The sequence below is a fragment of the Diuraphis noxia genome, unplaced genomic scaffold (genome assembly GCF_037042655.1).
Source record: "Diuraphis noxia isolate RWA-SAM2 unplaced genomic scaffold, SU_Dnox_SAM2 contig0004, whole genome shotgun sequence".
NCBI lineage: Eukaryota > Metazoa > Arthropoda > Insecta > Hemiptera > Aphididae > Diuraphis > Diuraphis noxia.
This window is the reverse complement of record NW_028301714.1, coordinates 29208751-29221695: the sequence shown is the minus strand read 5'-3', so window position 1 is coordinate 29221695 and position 12945 is coordinate 29208751. Positions and strand designations below refer to the sequence as shown.

Below are 12945 nucleotides of genomic sequence, written 5' to 3'. Positions count from 1 at the left end.
TTTTAATATTAAATGGTTCATGAATATGAACATAGATAGAGCGCGAGCTATATTCGTACTTTTCCCCCCTGATAATATACGTCTCCTTGTTTGTTCTTTGATACTACCACAGATTATATAATCTGTATTCTGTGCCATCCGTATCAGCCATCAGGACCGAAAGGAAAGTTTCATTAAAAACCTTCTAAAGATCTAAAGAAGTAAAGATCGTTATTTGATTAATGATTTGACATTTTGACCGAATATTTTAAGTACATCATTCGGTCGCGATTCAGTCACTCGACAGATTCGTTCATTTTGATTCTTTCAGTCGCGACCATCACAACTCAAATGAGCGGTTTAAGTTTGTTAAAAAAAACCATTCCCAGGAATGTGTGCTTATTTAAACAGATTCGACCTCTGCATGTGTCATCAGCACGGACTAAGTCAGTTGCTCCAAGAGAATCACTGAACTCCGAGTATGTACAACCTTAATTTTACTCATGACCGCAACACATTTGATTTGTAAAAAACGTTCTATCTGGAAAGCCCCAATACATCCTAGATGGCTTTGTAGCAAAATCTTTCCCAAAACAACTACCCATTATGTTTGAAATGAGTTGTTAAAAATAATCTTAATATTTAAATCTATCAATTAAACTTAAATGCAGTGCTATAATCTCAAAATGATTAAATGTTCTCCTCTGTTTTGAAGATAAAAATAATATATTACATTCTCAATACCATTGAGTTAAGTAAAATAACTTATTTAAATCATCAAAAATATACATACAATTGTATATAGGTATATTTTTAAAATGTTTGTAGGTACTGAATAAATTGTTAAATGTATTATTTTATAAATTGCAATACTTCATTATTATTTTAAGTTCTAACAAGCAATTATCATGTGAATAATGTATATTTACTGATTTTTTTTTAGCTATGTATTAGATTTGAACTATGATTTCCATTACCGCGATCAAATACCATTCACTGCAAAAGATAAGAGGAATAATACTATTGCCGATGTTTCAATGGGAGTAGTTTTGGCTTTTGTTTTGTATAAATGTTACTCTGAACCTGAACATTTGCTTGTATGTATATCTAATGTGACATGGTGTTATTTTATAATATATTTTTATACCTGGTTTGTATCTTTTTAGGGAGATTTTCCGTATCCTGATTCCTCAGAATGGACTGATGAAGAATTGGGAGTACCGCCAATTGAATAATTATATGTTATTATTTATTTAGTTAAATGTAGTATATATATAATCCAGAAAAATAATCTATGAAAAGTGAATAATCCACTAATAAATTTACATTGATCGTTAATAATTGTTGTATGTTTTTACATTATTACTTATTGCTATATTCTAATTATACCTTAAAAACGTTCTGTACACATTTAATATAGCACTCAAATTTTAAAAATAAGATAATGTGGTGCAGAATGTTATGCATAAACCAATACAAATTTTAAAAGACTATTAGGTATATTTTATATGTTAATATTATTGGTAAATGATAATAATATATTATATGATACAGGTCAGTAATAATATTTATATTATTTATAAAATGTTCATAATAAACACGCATTTCAAGCATAATCAGTATTCAAATATGTTGTAATGGTTTAAAGGCTTTTTATCATTGTATAAGTATATAAATTGGATTAATAACTTAATTAGTATATTTAACTTAAATGCTATACATTTTAGTTAATAATTCATAACCCGTATTACTGATCATCGAGGAGAACAACTGACCAAGGTTGAGATAGAGATGTTACCCCTATACAGGTGAGCTCAGGTATACATTAGCTTCACCATAAATTCAATATATGGCTATAATATGGCTGAGCCTAGACGGATCTGGGGCATTAAGTTCCTGAATAGTTAGATACAAGGTAATATTGACTCTCCCATTTTACTTTCCTTAATTTGTTTTAGAGTACCTCAACATCATTACCGATCTATTTCTCCTTTTTATGTTCCTTTCACTAATTACCTTAAAAATGAACCTATTACACATATGATGTCAAATGCTAATGTTGACCCTTTGTTTCTTCTATGCCTGTGATTTACTGTCTAGCTCTTAATTTTATTATTATATCATAAATTGTACAATTAATGTGTAGCTATATATGCATAATGTGTTTATATGTTCAAAGGACTTATCCCGTATATTTAATAAAATAAAATAAAATATACACATTACCAGTCATAAATTAACAAATTTAATCAAATAAAAATACATTTAACAATTTATTAGTTAAAATTTATGTTCCACTGTATAATAATATGTTGTAATCTAATTACCTATTTGTCATTAAACATAAAGATTTAATCAAGATCAAAATTAAGACAAATTTACAATGAAATCTAATTAATTTTAATTTTTTATATATATTTTTTTGAGTTTCTCTAAAAAGCATATCATTATTAATTTTGGAGTGTGTAACCAATAGTTTCCTAGTCAGCTTTTAATAGAGGAAAACTATATGAGTTGGCAGTAGGCATCCCCTGTCACTAGGGTCTATGGTTCCAAATAGTAATTTCTTATATATTTGGTTGGTTATTTTCAAATAATATCTCAGTATTACATTATTTAATTATTATTTAAAATATAGGTAATATCAGTACTTCAGTTATAAGCTAATAAACAATACACATATTTTTAAAATATCAAAGGGTTTGTTGGTTTAATTAAACATTAAAAAGACATTTTATTTTATTAATAAAATAAAGGAATATTTAAATTACATACTAATGTATATTGTATACAATATATTTTGTGTTTGCTTGTAATATTGTATGAAATTTATTGTCTAATGGAGACAGTTTTGATTTCCAAGTATTCTTTTAAACCATCTTCTCCTCTATGAACACAACAATGGTTTAATATTTGTCATATAAAAAAAATTAGAATTTAAAATTCTTACAATTCTCTACCAATTCCAGATTGATTAAATCCACCAAATGTGATTTGTGCCGAGAAGACAAGGTAACTGTTAATCCTGCAATTTATTATGAACATTTAAAAACTTCTTTATACATATATAATATATACTAGCTGAATAACTCGGCTTCGCCCGTGTACAGTTTTTTGTGTTACCTACTATTACTTTTATTTTATCAATTTTTATATTTATTACAGGCTGCTTTTAGATATGTTGATCCTAGATTGCCCATGCATTGTATAGAAATTTCTGTAAACTCTTAAAACTAATTAGGTTTTACAATGTCATTGTAACATTAATATATACATTATGGTGTTATCTAAACCAAAAAAATTAACATATTTTTTTCGTCTCAATACCTCTTTATAAACAGTATTTTTGGTACTGCCTTTTGGGGCTAGATAACCAAACTACTGGCAGAGATAACTCTAGAACATGCAACATAGAACTGTCCATGTGAAAAACATTCTTCTCTCAAATCAACCCCTACCATGCTCAATGATTTTCCTTGAGACAGCAAAGCAAACTTTGAGTGGGAATTGTATTCTTATAAACTCAAATGGATCATCAGTTGGAATCAACACTATTCTCGGGATTAAAACTATATCTCCTCTAGCACACCCAGTAATAACTATAGCTTCTATTATATTTTTGTGCAGAGCTTAAACTTGCAATCTAGTTCCATTACACAATTTAGGTGGGTTAAGATTCTTAACAACATTATATGTGCTCCAATTTTAAGGATAAGTTTATGTGATGGAAGACCAGAAGGATTCAGAGTATTAAGAAATTCTAAAGGGTAAAGGACAGCAACATCCGAATAGATCACTGAATCAAAAGATTTATATTCAACAGCTTTTTCATTAAATTCGTTGATTAGAATTTCATTGATTTCGGCTGCCTTATCGTTCTTAGGAGTTAAGATGGCTCACTCGTACAACCCTTCGATGGATTTCATCTTGATATTTATTATATCTGGGTAAATCCTGGAATTCTGGAAATTAGTTCTGATAAAGAGCTAACAACTGTACTCAAATTTGAGGGAATAGTTATCTCAACTTCCAATGATGAGAAATTTCAGTCTCCTATTTTAAGTAACATTTCAGCGAAAATTCCAGCAGATGTGTCACCTTTCAAATGGACCCTCATATTTTTATGAAGTGCAACTTTCTGGATGTGTGGCCACAAATACGAAGCTTTTAGACATGACTTTACTTGATCAGCCCTTGTACCCCTAGGTATAACGGGTAATGTTTGCTGAAAATCTCCTGCTAACAGCACAGTGAGTCCACCCATCAAACTATATTATATCCTCTTATATCTTTTAATGTTCTATTGAAAGCTTCAAAGCCACTATTGTAAATTTATCCCAAACTATTAACTTATAGTCTTTTAGAACTAGATAGATATATAGATTTAAGATAGATCAGATTTCATATATATAAAGAGACTTGTCCTGGGTGATTCATCAACGCCCAGACCAAACCGATGGGTCTAAAGACTTAAAATCTTGTATACAGGTTTCTTTGCAATGTAGAGGCGCACTAAGAAAGGATTTTTCAAAATTCGCATTTTAAAGAGTTGCTTAAACGGGGATTTTGATATTTATGATGGAAATTTTGTTTATAAATGGTTGCTATAACAACCTGATTTATGTGTTGACACATTTATCACTTTATTATTACAGCTAATTATTATTATTAAATAAAGCGTCTTCGTATACGCACACTTACAAAGTTTATGTACGGTAACTACAATTTTTTCTAAATATTTAAATGTTTTGAAATAACCAGGTGTTTTACTTATTATTTTCGATTATTAATATTATAGCGTAAAGTATATATATATATATATTTATTTTAATAGTTCAATATTATTGAAAGTTGTAAAAATGCCAACACAATAAATATGTAATTGCAGTATAAACCATGTAAAATATTAGTAGACTAAAACCTACTCACCTACTTACATAATATTTATATCAATACATTAACAGATTTTTTTTGTAATAAATGTGAATTATGATTAAAAATGAAACTTCTTTGAAACCCAAAAAGTATACTTTTTCACAAATAATTTTACTACTGTATACACAATTTTAAATAAATATACCAAGTCCAGTTAACTAATTTCAAAATTTGGTGTAGGAAATTTAAAATCAAAGTTCTTAAGCCAATAAATAAATGTTACCAATAAACAAATATATATTCCTATATTACCTATATTACCTGTTAATATTGATTCTTGGTAATGAGAAAATAACATAATGATTTATAACCTAACCTATTATACCAAAGGCGGGTAAGTCGACTAAGTCGTGGATGTCGCTCTGATGTACAGTAGGTTACAAGTGGGTTACTGTAATGGATGGAATTAAATTTGAATCCAATAATATTATATCACTGTATACGAAAAATGATTCTGAGCGAAGACGGTTTATCTGTCTAGAATATATTATAGATTATTAAAAATTTTTAAATCTTAGATTTAAAAAGAAAAGTTTTTATGAATTTCTAGCTTAAAATAATTTGCGAATTTTCGTGATTTTAACGTGTGTTGTCAAAATTTAAATGCTTGTAAAAAAAAATGTGACTATGCATTTCTTTTATTTTTTAACTGCTATTGTAAAAGTATTTTAGGAACCTTGTATTAAATTTTCAAATCTTAGATAATATAAAAGGAAAATTTTTTATGAATTTCTAGGATAAAATAATTTACAAATTTTTGTGATTTTTACGTAGGTATGTGGTCAAAATTAAAATTTGAATGCATGTAAAACAAATTGTGGCTATATATTTCTTTTATTTTTCAACTGCTATTGTAAAAATATATTATGAGCCTTGTATTAAATTCTCAAATCTTAGAATTAAAAAGAAAAACTTTTATGAATTTCTATCTAAGATAATTTGAACATTGCCGTAATTTTTACGTATTTAGTCAATATTTGAACTGTAAATGCTTATAAAAAAAATTTGTGACTATATATTTCTCTTATTTTTCAACTGCTATTGTAAAAATATGTTAGGAGCCTTGTATTAAATTTTAAAATCTTAGATCTAAAAAGAAAAACTTTTATGAATTTCTATCTAAGATAATTTGAAAATTGCCGTAATTTTTACGTATTAAAAAAAAATTGTGACTAACGATTTTTAATTTTTTTTAGCTCCAATAAGAACAACTCATAAGGAACCTTGTATTAAATTTTCAAGTTTTTTTTGGTAATTTAAAACTTTTTACCGACACTTCAAAAAAAAATTTTCAGACAAATTGAAAATTTCAGTCGTCTATAAATATCTCAAAAAAAGTCAAAATATTTTGAAAATTAAATCATGTAAAGAAAATGCCAATCTAAATAACTGATAAAATTTTCAAGTATCTACGACTTATACTTTTTGAACAATAACAAATATTTAAAATCGTTTCAGGATAAATCGTTACGCTAATTCATAAAAATTTAAAATTCAAACGCACTTAAAATTTTTCCTATAATGATGCTTCGAGTTTTCTCTATAGCTACTTGAAGGAAAACTTAGTGTTGCATTTTTAATCCTTAGTTATAAACACAAAAAATTTTATGATTTTTCAACTTCAAACTTACTTGCAAATTTTCGCGTTTTTGACAGATTTCGTAAAATTTTGAACTACTCGTATAAACGCTTATTAAAAAAAATTGTCTTACGATTTTTATTTTTTTTAGCTACAATAAGAACAACTCATAAGGAACCTTGTATTAAATTTTCAAGTTTTTTTGGTCATCCAACATTTTTTTACCGACACTTCAAAAAAAAATTCTAAAAAAAATTGAAAATTTCAGTGGTCTATAAATAACTCAAAAAAAGTCAAAAATTTTTAAAATTTAACTGTATATAGATAACACTGACATAAAAATTTGGTGAAAATTTCAAGTATTTACAGTGATTAGTTTTTGAATTACAACCATATACTATACTGTAATTATAAATGAGGGGGAGGAAGGCACCAAAAACAAACTTCTGAAGACCGCTAAATATTTCCTTAAACTCAAATTTATAAGTATAATAAATTATATTATGTCAATTTATATTTCAAGTCCCCCCCCCCACCAAGATTTTAAAGATTTTAGACTATATTTTTGCCACGGGTAATGAGACAACAAAAAACAAAAAACACTATTTACTATAAATAATTACCAGACTGCACCAGCATTAATATTGTCCATATACTTCATTGCAATATCCATATTCTTAGTTAGTATTCCAGCAGCTAATCCATATTTAGTGTCATTAGCTCGGTTTATCACTTCATCTAATGTTTTGAATTTAATAATCTGCTGAACCGGTCCAAATATCTGAAAAAATGCAAAGATTACTAACACATTATCCTTTTTATAAGATGTACCTACTTAATATTGTAAAAATTATACTTGGTACATTAGTTGATAAAATAATATCATATATTCTGAAAAATCATTAAAATCAGTAGATTTATAAAATTGTATATTTACTTCTTCTCTGGCAATTTTCATATTGTCAGTTACGTTTGAGAATACAGTAGGGTACACATAATAACCTGTGTCACCAACTTTGGATCCACCAGCTTCTAATTTGGCACCTTCTTTTTTACCAGATTCAATATAACTCAAAACTTTGTTGTATTGTTCTTCACTTACCTGAGAATGTGATTAAGTAAAATAATATTTGGTATAATTTTATAATATAATTTATTAAATTAGGTAATTGAAGGTTGACAAACAGTATGTATAGTAAACATACCTACATCAAATGTTTTATATTTAGTTGTTAATTTGTTAATATTTTAAAACCTTACTAAAGGCCATATTTGTGTATCAACATCAAATTGGTCGCCAACTTTCTTATTAGATGCTAATTTTGCGGCTTTCTTAACAAATTCATCATAAATGTTTTCTTGAACAAATGTTCTAGAAGCAGCACAACAATTTTGACCCATGTTGACAAATATTGAATCATGAGCAATCTTAACAGCCTCGTCAACTGTGTATATAAATAATATAGAATACCGTATGTGTGTAGTTTAGTTAAAAATAAAAAATTCACAAAAAAATTTTCAAAATATTTACCATCAAAATCATCGAATATTACAAGAGGACTTTTACCACCTAATTCTAATGATACACGTTTTAAATTAGACTTGGCAGCTTCTTCCATAATTAATTTTCCAACCTTATTTTTAACAAAAATATATTAAATTTAAATTATGAAAACAGTTATTTAACAATGAATGTTTACTTCTGTTGATCCAGTAAAGGTCACTTTATTTACATCCGGATGGCTAGCTATAGCTTTACCTGCAGTTGGACCATACCCAGGTACAACGTTAATGACTCCATCAGGAAATCCCACCTAAAAGATTAAAATGTTGCACATTATCTATGCTAAATATTATGATATTGTATTTATTTATGTATATATTTAAAATGTTACCTCTTTAGATAATGCAGCCAGATACAGAGCAGTAAGAGGAGTTTGTTCAGCTGGCTTTAATACAACAGTACATCCAGTAGCAAGTGCTGGTCCCAATTTTATTGTGGCTATAGCAATTGGATAGTTCCAAGGTATAATTGATCCAACTACTCCGACAGGTTGACATTTGGTGAAAGTAAAATATGGCCCATCTATAAAGGTAATATTTTATCAAATAATAACAAATATAAGTACAAGTGAACATTTTTAATCTTTAGAAATCTGAAATCACAATATAGCATAGAATAACATCAGATAGTTTCCATGTAGACTTTATGTTTGTGTTTTGAACTCTATATTCATATACATATATTAAAGTGTTCAACTACTTTTTTTAAAAGTCCTCTTAAAGAATAAAATATACATGGTGATTCTTATAACATTGGACACTCATTATTCAAAAAGTATTTATGTTTTTGAAAATAATTATTGTTTTAATTCCATCTTAAAAAGCAGAATATTTCAACAAATAAGAATTAAATTTAGGATGAGTGTTACTTAAAAGTAATACTCTATGTATTATTTGAGTTATAACTTTATAAGTATTTATAGTTTAAACAACCCAATTGACAAAACTCTTGTATACAAACAATTCATTTGTCCTGCATTGACATACGGTATTCAAATCTGGGGCTCAACCAAAAACTCAGACCTAAATCTTCTCCAATCCTTTCAGTCGATTAGTCTCCGTCTTTTGACAAATGCATCTTGGTATGTTAGTAATCATACAATCCATAAAGACCTGGTCATTCCAACTCTTCACACTCTCGTTTCAACACAATATAAAAAATTTCATTCTAAAACAAATAATCATCCAAACCCGTACATTTCAAACCTCTCCTCTAAGACTCTCCCGGATAACCCTCCCCATCAACTAAAACGAAATTGGCCTCGTGATTTACTTCACTGAATAAAAAAAAATAAAAAGCCAGTTGGGTGTAGTGTCAATGGACTATTCACTCAAGCCATAGAACCTTGTAAAAAAATATCTCAAATTAACTTATTGTTTTATTATATTACAGATTGTAAATACATTTATTTATAAAAAAAAAAACAACCCAAATGTTGCAGAGTAACCATATATCACTTCACTTTGTTTATCAAGACTTTAAATAGGTACTTATTAAGTTATAACTTATAAATTATAAAATAATAACGTTTTTTAATATTAACTATATAATAATTTAAACAAAAATATATTGTATTTTAGATTGTATAAAGTTCTGTATATATTCATGCACCTATTAAAATCATATGATAGGCATAAGGCATATCAATAAAATCAATAATAGCCCTGAATAAAACTTTATATTCTAAAAGCCCATATGAACTATGTGTAAGGTTGAATACAATATTTCATATTAAGTATAATAAACCCAACAAGGTTATACTGAAACTTTTGCATTGTTAAACAGAACATGAGGATTTAAAATTCTACGAAGTAATCGCGATACAATATTAATAAGGATTTACTGTATTAGAAAAGATTCGTCCATAAATTCAAAGTTTGTAAGTCATCCCTCCAATTATTACCCCTAAAAATAAAATATTCTTGCTTCACTTATTTATATAAATAACTATCTACCTGATGGTATAGTTTTCCCATGAATTTTATCAGCAAATCCAGCATAGTATTGAAGAGTTGAAACAGCCAACTGTACGTCTAATAAAGAACTATTATAAGGTTTTCCATTGTCTAATGATTCTAAATTTGCCAAATTAATTTTGTTTTTTTCAATCAATTCTGCAAACTTATAGATCAATTTGCCTCGCGCAGATGCGTCCATTGTACGCCATTCAGAATTTGGTTGAAATGCAGCCTTTGCTGCATTAACAGCCAAATTAACATCTTCCTATAGTAAAACATGGTAATTTAAATATTGTTTTTAACTTTCATTTAATTTATTAATATACATATCCATAAGTGTACCTAAATATAAAGTTGTAATTAATTTATACAGAATCAAAAATTTTTTTGTATTTATTATATTTTTAATAGATATTCACAGAAGACTGGTAAAGACTAATTATAGTAGTAACTATATAAAGTAGGTACACAATACAATATAATATGATCTAATCCATTCAATAAAGACCTAGTTCCATTATTTTTTTTTTTAATGTCATAATTAAGTAGTAATAATAAGCGAAATTGATAGTGTACTATCTTTAATTGACTAATAAGTGATTGACACAAATATCAAAACTATTTACACTCGTTAAAGATTTATAATTGTTAGAAAATCATTGAGACATAATTTAACTCAAACACATTAATTAACTAATCCACTTATCTATTAATTTAATAAACTAATAATACCAAATTGTACTTTACTTATATTAAAGTAAATGTTGTATGACCAATATATTACAAACACTAATTTCATGTAATATATATCTTACTTTATCTCCTTCAGCAACATTGATGATTGTTTTTTTATTAGCCGGATTGATAGTAGAAAACGTTTTTCCACTAACTGAGTTTACGAAACTGTTGTTAATAAATATCTAAAACAATGAAGAAATACTCAATTAAAGTTATAATTTATTTGTGAAGTATAAATAAGTCACAAAAATATATAAAACTTTAGATTTTAAGAGGAGGGATGAATGTATAGAATATTGATTTTAAAATTATTTTTATTCAATTTCGTTAAATTTTGTCAGTAAAATGCTTTAATTTAAACACTGATGGTAGTTTTTAAAAGCAAATTAGAGCTGGTTAATACTTTAGGTGTTAAACATTTCTCAATAGGTACTTTTCAAAATAACTAGTAAATTTACAATTAAAAGTAAAAACCTTATTATTATTTTTAGAATTTTGAAACTTACCTAGTGAGTTATAATTTAGAATTAACCAATAAGTCAAAATGCTTTATTAAAATATTAATAAAAAAAAATGTTATTCCAATCAAATATGAAATTGAAAGTCTAAAAAAATTTAGGTAACTTTATAGTAGGTATAATATATTATAGATAATAAATATCTGTATGCAATTATGGATTATAAAGTAGGTAGGTAAGTAATTACCTGGTTATATTGAATTTTCACATTTGGGTTTGCCATCTTTATATAATTTATTAATTTGATTAAATGAACCTTAAACGAAATAAATTCTTATAATGTTTCAATCGTTTACTAAAGAGCTTATGACAGAATTTTACTACACTTGTAACTTTTGACTATAGGTACCTGCTAAATTACCATAAAGCGGACAGTAAATAAATCTAATATAATATGAATGTGTTGCAGTATCCACAGAGGTATACATAATAAATATTGGTACGTCAAACATACATAGGTATATAAGGTATAACTGCATATTTGTGTATACCATAATTCATAATCATTGTCATACTCATTTCATTCTCTCAAACAATGGTGGGGATATCATATATATTAACATTTAACATCGTATTATAAATAACTATTACTTTATATTATTTTTTATAGCTACACCATACAAACAATTACCAACATTTATATGACATGATAGGCACTAGGCAGTGTTGTAAAAAATACTTTTAAAAAGTATTTAAGTAATTACTCAAATACTTATAAAATAAAGTATTTAAAATACCACCCAAATACTATCTATAGTAAAGTATTTGAGTAATACTTTTAAAAGTATTTGACATAATTTTCAAATACAAAACAAAAAAATCAATTTAATTCTGAATCATTCTTAATATATTAATATATAATATTAATCGAACATTTGTGTGTTGCATTTTAAGAACATAATTTGTTCGAAATGCTTATCAGTCATAGGTATTAGTTCTTTTTTTGGTGATTGTTGCACCACCAACACTAAACACTCTCTACTGACGCACGGCTGATATCAAATTATCTTTTGATAGTTAGAAAGTGGACCAATTGGTTCGTACAGGTTGTCAGGGATGTCGAATAACCGTAAATTATTATTATTATTATTATTAAGATGCAATGTTACATTTTATAACGATCACACCTGTTGCGACTGTGAGCCCAATGGTAGTCAGAAAAAAAAGTCAAATTACAATAATTAAATATACCTATAACAATTAAAATTAAGGTATTAAATTAGGTATTATTTAAAAATTGTTTACACATTATTGGTCAAATATATAAAAAATAATTATAATTAAATATACCAAAAATTAAAAGTACCTATCATTAAAATTTTTTAAACATTGGTCATATTGTATACATATATATATATATATATATATAATTATTAATACACAGGTTATATGTTAATTAATTTAAAATTGTTAACACAGTTGATCATATATAAAATTGTTAATATTATAATATACATTGAATAAATATTATAATACAATATTTTGTGGATATTATCTTGAAATCAATTGATTTATGTCTTACACCCTAGATATGTATAAGTATAATGTATATACTTTGTATAGGGTTATTCTTTTTTTTAAATGTACATATTGCAGTATGAAATACATGCTATCTTGAAATAAATAAATTTATATACCTACCTATATATATTTTTAATTTAAACTTTTTGTTTA

General features: G+C 26.5%; 2 protein-coding genes across 2 annotated transcripts; one reads left to right on the top strand and one right to left on the bottom strand.

Annotated features, from left to right (window-relative positions):
• The first annotated feature begins 126 nt into the window (after positions 1 to 126).
• Positions 127 to 1320, top strand: LOC107163713 (uncharacterized). Its single transcript, XM_015511254.2, has 3 exons — positions 127 to 458; positions 923 to 1076; positions 1146 to 1320. Exons 1-3 carry the CDS (start codon positions 331 to 333, stop codon positions 1212 to 1214), a joined length of 351 nt encoding a protein of 116 aa, XP_015366740.1. The 5' UTR covers positions 127 to 330; the 3' UTR covers positions 1215 to 1320.
• An 881-nt stretch (positions 1321 to 2201) lies between these two features.
• Positions 2202 to 11527, bottom strand: LOC107163716 (aldehyde dehydrogenase-like). The gene is made up of 11 exons (XM_089226137.1): positions 11459 to 11527; positions 10831 to 10935; positions 10013 to 10280; positions 8389 to 8579; positions 8194 to 8307; positions 8025 to 8127; positions 7754 to 7938; positions 7431 to 7595; positions 7117 to 7274; positions 2930 to 3004; positions 2202 to 2866 (listed from the first exon to the last, which is right to left on the bottom strand). Exons 1-11 carry the CDS (start codon positions 11492 to 11494, stop codon positions 2809 to 2811), a joined length of 1458 nt encoding a protein of 485 aa, XP_089082263.1. The 5' UTR covers positions 11495 to 11527; the 3' UTR covers positions 2202 to 2808.
• Between the last annotated feature and the right edge of the window lie 1418 nt (positions 11528 to 12945).

Coding starts and splice junctions, on each gene's coding strand:
- LOC107163713 (XM_015511254.2), top strand. CDS start 331: ATGAGCGGTTTAAGTTTGTTAAAAAAAACCATTCCCAGGAATGTGTGC. Junction 459..922: donor AGAGAATCACTGAACTCCGA/GTATGTACAACC, acceptor ATTTTTTTTTAG/CTATGTATTAGATTTGAACT. Junction 1,077..1,145: donor CTGAACCTGAACATTTGCTT/GTATGTATATCT, acceptor GTATCTTTTTAG/GGAGATTTTCCGTATCCTGA.
- LOC107163716 (XM_089226137.1), bottom strand. CDS start 11,494: ATGGCAAACCCAAATGTGAAAATTCAATATAACCAG. Junction 7,596..7,753: donor ATACACAAATATGGCCTTTA/GTAAGGTTTTAA, acceptor TCACATTCTCAG/GTAAGTGAAGAACAATACAA. Junction 7,275..7,430: donor TGAAAATTGCCAGAGAAGAA/GTAAATATACAA, acceptor GCATTTTTTCAG/ATATTTGGACCGGTTCAGCA.